General features: G+C 39.6%; 1 protein-coding gene across 1 annotated transcript in view; it reads right to left on the bottom strand.

Annotated features, from left to right (window-relative positions):
- Window positions 1-4,297: 4,297 nt before the first annotated feature.
- BRDT (bromodomain testis associated) overlaps window positions 4,298-11,237 on the bottom strand; it is a gene marked incomplete at both ends in the record, with an annotated part of 40,619 nt that continues 33,679 nt past the window's right edge. The window contains 3 exons of the mRNA XM_083360247.1: window positions 4,298-4,366; window positions 4,959-5,121; window positions 6,103-6,308. Coding sequence (XP_083216373.1) covers window positions 4,298-4,366; window positions 4,959-5,121; window positions 6,103-6,308 — 438 coding nt within the window. The remainder of the gene's footprint in view (window positions 4,367-4,958; window positions 5,122-6,102; window positions 6,309-11,237) is intronic.

Raw genomic sequence — 11,237 nt, 5'->3', positions numbered from 1 at the left:
CTGAAGCAGTGGTTTGCAAATCAATAGAGGAACGCATGAATCCTGTGCATAAGGAGGGACGGAGGAGCTTACATGCTTATCTTTTTGTGAAGGAAGGAAGAAAGGCTGTTAATTAACCCATAGAGTGTAGAAAACTCCAGGGGCCGCACATTCATCAGTTGGAACCTTTGAAGGAGAGAATTGGACTGGCCTTTTCTGTGCTTGCTTATTTACCAGCTTAGATACCAAATCTGCAAACAAACCTACAAACACACTGCAAGCATTTAAAATCTGCTTATGGTGAAGACTAGAGGATGGTTAGGATATTGAATTTAGTGGCTGGAACAGTGAAGTATACAATAGGCCAGAACACACAGTTGTAGTTGATTAGTTAGTGTGTGCTGGCTCATGCATGATGCAATTTATGCTATGATTAGTTGCTGTAGGTATAAAGGGGGAGTTTCCCCCTTTTTCCTTCCTTTTTTCTTGTGTGTATTCTGTCATACTGTTTGAAATTGGGTCAGTCTCCAGACCAGAAATTTAATCTTCCGAGCTTTTGTACTTATGCTGGAGCCCATCTTCAGGGATCTTCTCTCTCTCTATCTCTGTACATACTTTGGGCTGTTCTGCAAGTCTGGCTTATGTGGTGCCTTCCTATTGGCTGATTGGTGTGGATGGCTGGCGATTGGCTGTCATTTCCTTGTGCTGCCAAGCCCTCAGGTCCGAAGTACTTGATAAGCTGGTGGTAAATCAGCACTCTTGTTAACTGACAAGGGGCCTCTTTCCCATGTTTCAGTAATTTCCCTGGCTATCTTTGTAGCTGCATGGCCAACGATCTTAGTTGCTCTGAAATTAAACGTGCGTCCTTGTGCATTGCAGTGTGAGGCTACCAATGAGTTTGGGTCTCCTCGTCTGACTGCTCACTTGTGTTCTTGCAATCTGGTGGTTAGCTTCCTCCCCATTTGTCCTACATCAGGGCTTTTCAACCAGTGGTACCAGTACCACCTGTGGTACATTGGCACCTGGCAGGTGGTACACGGCCCTCTTAGAAAAGTGGTAGCGGGGGAGGGGAATGAGCTGAACCGGTGGCAGCACCGCACAAGCCTGAGCGAGAGATGGCTGGAGTTGCAGGGCTATCAGGGCTCAGTGGAAGTGCTAGGATCAGCACCAGGCTCCTGCTGGAGCTCAGCGCTGATCCTGGCGCTTCCACTGACCCCAGAAAAAGCACCGATCAGCTGGAATGTTACAGCATCTCCAGGGTCTTGTGATTTACATTCAGATGCTTGGCAACTGATTCATATTTATGATGGAGACAGTGTCCCAGGGTCATGTGAAGTAACCGAAACCTGCTGCAACCACCCAGCAGACGGGGGGAATAAAAACCAAACACCCACACCACACCACCCCCGCTGCCAATCCTCAACAGAAATGCTCACAACAATGAAAACCTCAGACAGGAGGAAGAGCGCCACCGGGCGGGCAGTCAGGTGTCTTGCTCAGTTGTGGCCTGGGGGACACTTTTTTCAGTGCCATTGTAACTTAAAAGTCATTAAGCAAACTGTTGTAAGTTGAGGACTACCTGTACTTCATCACTTTTTTCCTTTTTTATTTGGTCATCAAGTTTTTGACACCTTGCTAGGCGACTGGCAGTTGCCATATCCTAAAAGTGATACAATGGGTGAAAAGGTTGAAAAGCACTGTCCTATATAGTTACAGGAGCAATCAATGCAAGGAATTCGGTAGATTACATTGGAAGTATTTCCCACTCTTTAATTTACCTCATGATGTTTCTGTGTCCTTGACTATCTTGTGTTGTTTCTTACAGGATGATGACAAAGACTGCTGTAAATTTGAATATTAAATATATTTATATACAAGTTTGAGTTAGTGTCTCTGATTTCATTTGGACAACTGCTGTATAATTCCATGACAAGGATTTATAAATTTGAAAGGATGATTTTCAATTGAGAAGATTAAAGTTGTAGCAGAGTTCATTGTCAATTTTTTTTTCCTACTGGCAGCAGTCCTTTCTTTGAACTTTATGGAATGACATTCCACAAAATTTCTCCAACTTTAAGGCAACTAACACGAAAGAAACGTTGGAGATTAGAAGGCCTTTCTGTGACTGTAGTCTATGATTATGCTGTGTGTGTTCAGACTCGGGCCGAAGGCTAGAAGGGTTAACTCAAGACATTTTCCAAACAGAACCAAACATTGAAGTAAAAATAGATTATTAAGGTATAGTAATTCAGCTTAGTTAAATAATATTCTATATTATAATTAGAAGAAAATGTAACAGGTTCAGCTTGGTGTCATCTACAATTCTTGACTTAAATTACCTAAATGAATCAACACTGATTTACATCCTAGATCTTGCTTTCTTAAAAAGGCTTGTTATTAGTTGAGTGGCAGTTGCTCCATATAGAGCAAGCAATAATTGACCACAATATGTTGATATATTGTATATAGAGAGATCCAGTTTGGTGTAGTGGTTAAGATTAAGTGGTTAAGGTTAAGCCTAGAAACCAGGAGAAGGTGTCCAGCCTTAGGCATGAAAACTGGATCGGTGACTTGGGCCAGACCCCCTCTTTCAACCTAATCCACCTCACAGGATTGTTGTGGAGAAAATAGGAGGAGGAAGGAGAGATGGAAGAAAAGTATGTTCATTGCCTTGAGTTACTTATAAAATAATGAAGGCAGGGTAAAAATCTAATTAAAAAAACCCTACGCCTATTATTGCAGAGATTGCTAATAAAAGTATTCACCATATCAGAGATTCATACAGTACATTTGCCGACAGGGTCCCATAGTAGGTTACCTCAGACAGTTTCAACAGAAGAATAAATGTGATCCCAGATCCTAAGATCAGAAATGGAGTATCAATTCCCAAGATGCTCAAACATAGTTTGCATAACTTGCTGAGCAAATTAGAATGATTTATAGAAATGTGTGCCTGTCCATACTGTATTAACACCCTCCTTTCTGGATCTCTATGACTTTTCTATGACTTAATATGAATTTACTCAGACCAGTGGCTATTTCTTATTTATATTATGGGGGGGTGGTCATTCTTGAGCAAAAGAATTACAATGATTTCAACTGTCCCTTTCCTCTGGATTAAATAGAAAGTAAAAGTTCTTCTAACCCTATGCTTACCAATGCAAGAATGCCTGTTTCATGAATACCAATGATCAATTATGTAATTATAACTATTTCATGTATTTTATTTTATACTGACTTCTTTATTGTTCTACTCAGAAAGCTGAGATTAATATTCCACATATTTAACTTCAATAAATATTTATGCTAGAATGAGTATGTTTTTAAGTTGCCACAGTACTCTGTTTTAATAATTATTGTTATGATTAACCAATCTATTTGGAATGGAGGTTCAGAATAAAAGGGCTAAACTGCGATCTAAGCATTTCAGAAACTTTCTGGCAAAGAATACTAATTTAGGTATAACATATTATTTTAAAATAGCAAAATAATCTGTAAGGTTCAAAATTAATAACTCCAGTATGAAAACTTATTTTATTGTCACATGAAAGCTGTCAATATAAATGCTCTTTGTTATCAAATAAAGCAAGATTGCCTTCAAGACAAAAATAAAAATTTAAACCACAGAGAACACAAAATGACAATTCACTTCCAGATTTTACTAAGAAAAAAAAGGATTTATCTTTTTCAAGTCAGATAGATTTGAGTTCTAAATGAACTAAAAATAATGTTAAACTGCCACTTAAAAAAATCAACAACCACATTAGCTAAAAATCAAAATTAGACAAAAATTAACCTGGAGGTATCCTTATAAAAATATTAAGCATAACAAAAATGCATTTACAGTATATATACAGTATATAATGGAGATACAAAACATCATTTACTTTCCAGAGTTTAAGTATTTTCCCCCAAAATTATATTTACCTTCATGTGTGTTCTACATGTATTTAAATGGCAGTTTTGAGCCCTCAGATCAATACTTTTCCTTAAATTCTTGACTTCCCAAAATAAAAATTGGGGTTGATTTTAATGCTGTTGTTGAAACACATTTTAAAATGTTTTTTTTTCCTATGGCAATATTCAGAAAACTTCCTTAGAAGGGCTGACCAATTATGCCTTGGAAGTTTGCATGGGCTTTTTTGATTTTAATAAGCAAATGTAATTTTATAAAACTGAAATTATATTCATACACTAGCTCTTCAAAAAAATAATAATAGTGGTACTCCAATATCAGGGATCAATTTTTCAGAATAGTTTCTGCAATCTATAACCAGTTTTTGAAGAACTGCAAGTAATGCAATCATCCATCTCCATTTCACTGCAGTGTTTCTTCAAATGTTGCCATAACATCGCTCTGAAAATTCATGTCAATGGTGCTTCTCAACTATTAAAAACAACAAGGAAGAAAAGGAAGGGGGAAAAGACACTTAAATTGAAGTAAATGCTGCTGGATTCAGTAGAATTTGATTCTGGACAATAATGCAATGAACCTGTCAACTATAAAAAGCAAACGTGGGAAAGTAACAATAAAGTTGTGGGAGCACAACGATTTTAGAATTGATTTAGAATTGAGAGCTACATATGTTTGGTTTGCAGTGGCCCGTTGCAAGCTGCATTCTTACAAGTAATTGAGGGCAAAGGAAAAGAAACAGCTGAGGACAGGCAAAAAAATTGATCCCTCAACCCTCTTCAGCCTCAATTTCTAAGCTGGTTCTTCAGACAATTTAAACCAATAAAATTCTGTTGACTTCATTCCAAATAAAGGAAGCTGATCTTTAGCTCTTCAGTTGTGTTAGGGAACCAGCATTCTTTAAGCCAGCATTTTTCAACCTTGGCAGCTGGAAGATGTGTAGACTTCAACTCCCAGGCTTCCCCAACCAGCATGCCCGGCTGGGGAATTCTGGGAGTTGAAGTCCGCACATCTTCAAGCTGCCGAGATCAAGAAACCCTGCTTTCAGCTGATGTTGGTGGCTTACCGCTTCTCTTCTTCTGCGCTCTTGCTCCATTTTTCTTGCCAAATTACGATCTATGACAAGATTTGGTATTGAATGTGATTGGTCTCTTCCAGATCCTGCTATATTTGGAATGGGACAACCTTCTTTTACTGCTGTGGATTTCAAATCCAGTTCTCTACTGTTTCTAAGGAAAAATAATCAACAACTTTTATGTAGGAAGTCAGACATGCAAGCTTTACATTTGGGTGAACAAACACACACACACACACACACAGGATATTCATTGTTTACAATCAGCAGTGATTTAGTACAGTGATTTGCCCATTGTCGTGATAGTGGATGATGGGATGCCTTAAAAATCAGCACACCGGATACATCCACCACTATATGCCAAGTGGAGCAAAGCAGTAACATTAATGCAAGCTCTCTTACCCTCCCAAAATATCCTGGAAATGGAAATATGGGTGCTTTTATATTTATTATCAGTGAAGTTGTCCCACATTTTCATCAGCTTGAGTGATATAATAATAATAATAATAATAATAATAATAATAATAATAATAATAATAATAATAATAATAATAATATAAAGTTGGAAGGGACCTTGGAGGTCATCTAGTCCAACCCCCTGCTCAGGCAGGAAACCCTATACCATTTCAGGCAAATGGCTGTCCAGTCTCTTCTTAAAAGCCTCCAGTGTTGGAGCATTCACCACCTCTGGAGGCAGGCTGTTCCACTGGTTAATTGTTCTAACTGTCAGGAAGTTTCTCCTTAGTTCTAGGTTGCTTCTCTCCTTGACTAGTTTCCATCCATTGCTTCTTGTCCTGCTTTCAGGTGCTTTGGAGAATAGCTTGGCTCCCTCTTCTTTGTGGCAGCCCCTGAGATATTGGAACACTGCTATCATGTCACAACCATCATTATTTCCACAACCATCATTCTGCTCTGCTCTCTATAAACCCAGTCATATTTAGAAATGGCGGCTAATTCTGAACGTTTGCTGTTTTACAAGCATGTCCTCTTGCTATTAACTTTAAAATATTTTCTCTTAGACAAGACTCAGTTTCAAAGAGCTACAGAACAAGGCAGCTGGAAAGTCCCTTGCTGCAAAGTCAGTTAACAGACTGTGAAATAAAGCCTTTCAGTTTAATTCTATGGAATTACCAACCTCTCTTTTTCCTGAGGATGTTTTTTCAACTTCCACTCTGCTTGTTCCAATCGTCTTTTTTGTTCCTTTGCCCACTCACTTTCTTCTTTTTCCAGTGCAGCTTTTTGGAACTGTCTGAAGCTTTCATTGGAGGATCTGACCGAGATTGGAGCAGTCACCATCTTACCTAAACTTGTCCAGGAATCTGCATGTTTGACTTTTATATCCTGCAATTATAACCAGCAATGTAATTCTGAACACAAGCAGATAACTGTCTTCCACATTTGACAGGACACCCAAAAATAAATAGCAGGTAGGTGTTTTTTTTTAAATGTAATCATTGTATCCTCATAAATTTAGAGCATCTCCACATCACCAACCATATTCCTTCACCTATCTCTCAAGCAGTTGAAGTTAACCTGCAATTGTGTTTATTGTAGCTAAACTTGAAAGGCCAAGATCTGCATGAATAGACCATTTCTTCCTACTGGCTATCCAATAAGAAAGTGCATAGATCAGCATTCAGTGCCCATTAATAGTTCACATTGTATGCATTTCCTTGGTAAACCTTTATCTCAATAAAGTTGTGAAACCAACAAGGCATTGTTGATCCATTGAAACAAGGATGCTATAACAGTAGACGGATGAGATTATTCTCCAGCCATGAGCTCAAAGAAAAAATGAAACAACTTACAGCTCAAGGGAAATTGACCTATCCAGAGACTCTGCAAAGCTTCAGGGATTCAGATTAAAAGATGGCCTTTCTGCCATTCTAGATTATGCTTTATTTGAACCAGAAATACATCAGCTCTGCTGCACAACAGAGATAATGGTATAAGATCACCCATAACTAAAGAATCCACATCAAAATGCCCTCCCTTTATTTAAAACTAAACAATGTTATTTGTGAATATATGTAACTAATCTCCTAGGTGAAGCTTCTTTGGGAAAGGCAGTAATTTAGTTCCTAAAAACAAACAAACCAAGAGAAGATAATGAGGGACAGAAATAGCCTGCAACGCTGCACATGCATCCAATGAAGTAATGGTAACTCCTAGTCATGACATACTAGTTTTATCAAGAAATAAGATTTTTCCCTTTTTACAGATATTTTTCAAACTAGGTATACTATAAGTGGGAGACCTTAAAGGAAAAAAAAAGATTTGACCTACTATGAGGAGCATTTCCCAGACACTGATTTACATCTTTTTTGTATGTGTGTGTGCTGATGTTATAATGTGACGGTGTTTTCCTGCTTGAAATGGAGGCTGACACGGGGCTCCAAAATACACAAAATGAATGAGATGGCCATTGGATGGTCCACATCTCTCTCTGTTAAGACTGTATTTATTTGTAGGAGGAGGGTGCTGCAAATTCTATCATTCTAAAGCAGGGATCCCCAACTGCTGGTCTGTGGACTGGCACTGGTCCGTGGCATGCCAGAAAGCGAAGCTCCATCCGCAGGAGGCAGGCAGCATGCAAAACCATGCCCCCTCCAGCCTGCAAAAAAACCTCTCTCCACGGAACTGGTTCCTGATGCCCAAAAGGTTGGGGACCTCTGTTCTAAAGGACTCAGAAAGGACTTAAGATTGTCAAATGTTTCTGCTGAAATTATTTATTTTATATCTTGCCTTTATTATTTTTATAAACAGCTCAAGGTGGAAAACAGGTCTAACAGTTCTTCTTTCTCCTATTTTCCTCACAACAACTACAACCCTGTGAGATGAGTTGGGCTAAGAGAGCATGACTGGCCCAAAGCCATCCAGCTGACTTTCATCACAGTCTCCTGATTTCTAGTCTGGTGCTTTCACCATTAGACCAAATATAATATATCATTGATGTGTTGGAAGCAAAATCAGGTCCAGTTCCAAGCCGGGAATAAAATGGAGGCTGCTTAAGCAAGGAGGTCTTTTTATTGATGAGCAGAACCAGCAATAGCATGCAGTCCTGGGACAACTGACAAAATGGAGTTGAGAGTAGGTGGGTTTTTATACATTCTTCGGGGCTTTGTGTTTGAGATGCTTGTTGTGAAATGTACTTTGACCTATGTAAGAATGTGTCCTTTAATATTTTAATGGCTGTTGCTAGATTCCTATGTGGTCATGTAGAGTTGTCGCTACATTCCTATGGGGTCATGACTCCTAGGTGTTTGTCTGAGCTAATCTTGTCAACTTTTGGCTTTCCTAATTGTGTTGTTTATCTGGAGTCTCTGTTTGCTCTTTGCTTATGAATAGAGTGACCCAATCTTTCTGAATGGAGACAAAATCTCCATTCTAAAGACTTCAAGCTCTTCAGGTTTCCTGCACTAGGAACACTGGGGCAGCTTTCTCTGTTTGTTAAGGTTTTTTCCCCTGCATTTCTCCTTTAGGACAGGGGTCCCCAACCCCCAATCTGTGGATCTGCACCGGTCCGTGGCATGCCAGAAACTGGTCCATGCAAACAAGTGAAGCCCCATCCGCAGGATGCAGGCAGCACGCGAAACCACACCCCTCCGGTCCATGAAAAAGCCTCTCTCAGTAGAACCGGTCCCTGATTCCCAAAAGGTTGGGGGGCCACTGCTTTAGGGGAAATATTCTATCCTGCCTCTTTTTAATATTCCTCAAAATATTTCATTCTCTGGGGGAGAGTGCTGACTTCCTACAGTTGATATATATCATTGCACTCATTGATACATGTAAATCAGAGAAAAGAGTTTTGGCTCGCCGTCAATTATTTTTCAGAGCACAACTCAAACATGCAGTTGCTTTCAGGTTTATTACTTTTATTGTTAGCTCTTTACCTTAAAATGTGCTTCTTCACTTGTTCTTTTTAATAACAAATCCAGACTACACTGTATTGCTGCTGCATTGATTTAGTTCATTGATCCTCTTTCCTTTCCTCCTTGATTTTTAGACATGAATTGCAATATTTATCATTTGCAATTGCAATGTAAATTTGTTTAGAATTAATTGATAAATCAAAAGTAAGACTTTTTTTAAAGGGCTTTACTTAGGCTCTGCTTTGTTATGGCTTGTGGATCCGTAACTGTTTTAGCAGAGACATGACTTTATTAAAAGAGATCTCTTTATTTTATTAACTAAATTCAAATTTAAAAATGCAATCAGGATGCAATTCCTCTTGCTTTTAGGAATACAAATGCATCAATAACTGTGAAGCAAAAAGCAATTAAATGCATAATTATCAGAAGAAATTTTCTAATCAGTTGTAGGGAATTTTCTTTTTTTTTAAAATGAATTTCTCATTTCTGAATAAACATCATAGAGCAGGGGTGTCAAACTGCTGGCCTGCGGGCTGGACACGTCACAAGGAAACCGCACCCACCCCATTGCCGGCAATGGGGTAAAAGCTCCGATACGTCACACAACACCATGTGACGTTGCGAGTTTGACACATCTGTCATAGAGGAATCATGCTGCTGTTGACTAATACACTATCAGTTGATATCAGTTTTAATTATATTCACCATGGCTAGTAGTAAAACAACTTCTCAGCAGGGTCAGGGACACTGGTGTGAAAGTTCTGCATAGATGTACTTTTGAATATATAAATAGACAAATACATCCTACCATTTCTCTTTGGGATAAGCAAAAAGAAATGAAAGGCAAAAAATAAGAGAAAATGATTTCTAACTACATGAAACAACAACTGATGTACAGTGAGGTTAGGATTGTCATTTTTTTTGCTGGATACAAACTATAATTTGTGGAGACCCATTGTGTGTCAGTCCAAACCAGCTTGATGGAGATAACTGTTTGGGGCTGAGAACATCTATCTCCATCAAGGTGTAAAAGCATTCCCAAGATCACACTAATCAGAATGCTGTTTGCACCTGTATGGTATCTTATGGGCATTGTTAAACATGCCTTCAGATCAGCTGAAGAGATGAACTGAGATTGTACATCCTCCAGCTCCTGCTGGAGTGAGGAAGGGGAAGTTTAGAATTGCAGAAGACCTGGCCTTAGGGTGAAGGAAAGTGCTTGGTGACAATGTGGAATAGGTTCTATTTGTTATTTATGTGGATCTGAAGCCAGTTCTGGTAATATGAGTAAGGCAGTAATGAAAGCCAGTTTGGTCTCATGGTGAAGACACCAAACTAGAAGCCAGGAGACAGTGAGTTCTAATCCTGCCTTAGGCATGAAAGCTGGTTGGGTGAATTTGGGCCAGTCACTCTCTCTCAGCCCAGCTCACCTAACAGGGTTGTTGTTGTGGGGAAAATAGGAGGAGGAAAGTGTGCTGGATAGGTTTGCTGCTTTGAGCTATGTATAAAAATAATCAAGGCAGAAAATTAAAAATGAAATAAATGTCCAAAAATGTGCAAAAAAGGAGCGCATGTTTACCTTTATTGGAGGAATCTGAGGCTTAGTCTCTCTCTTCTTTCTGTCCTCATGGTTATTCGAACAATTTTCTGTAATAATGGCACGTGCAGATTCTGTCATCCGTGGTTGCCAATGGCCGTCTGGGAAAGTAGCCTTCAGTTCTGGAATGCAAGCCAGAGCAGAGACAGACTAAAGAATTTTCAAGAGGGCGAAGACATCCTTCCACTAGTTTTTGTTATTAGATAGAAACAGTGGTGGGATTCAAATACCTGAACAACCAGGTTCTCTGCATGGATGCCACTTCCGGAAGTCCGTTCTGAGCCCAGGGAGCCTTCCCAGGCCCAGAACGGTCCACCGGAAGTGGTGTCCACGCACTTCCGGGGCTCCATTTTGGGCCTTGAGAAAAAAGGACTAGGGCAACAGCCAGTTCGCCGAAGTCAACAAAAAAAATTAGCTACCGGTTCTACCCGAATTGGTGCGAACTGGCTGAATCCCACCACTGGATAAGAAGCCTTCCCTCGAGTACTCTCCATTTCAGCATTCTTATCCGCTTGAATTACAGGGTATATTTCCATTTGACAGTCTTTTGGAGGCTTGGTTTATCCCATGTTTTCTCTGCACAGTCTCCAAGTAAGCAGAAGGACAGGACAGCCCCCTGTGAGTGCAGCTTTCTATTTTCAGATGCCTCCTTGAGTGTAGAAGGTGCACATTTCCCCCCACCTCCCCCCCACCTCCTTTCTTAACATGGACCATTTAGTCTCTTGTAATGGTATTTCCTAGCTCCCCAAGGAAGGAAAAGCCTGGAACCTTATTGTTATGTATGGGTTTAAAGAAGCACCT

The sequence above is a fragment of the Vipera ursinii genome (assembly GCF_947247035.1).
Source record: "Vipera ursinii genome assembly, chromosome: 3".
NCBI lineage: Eukaryota > Metazoa > Chordata > Lepidosauria > Squamata > Viperidae > Vipera > Vipera ursinii.
This window is presented reverse-complemented; position numbering and strand designations above follow the sequence as displayed.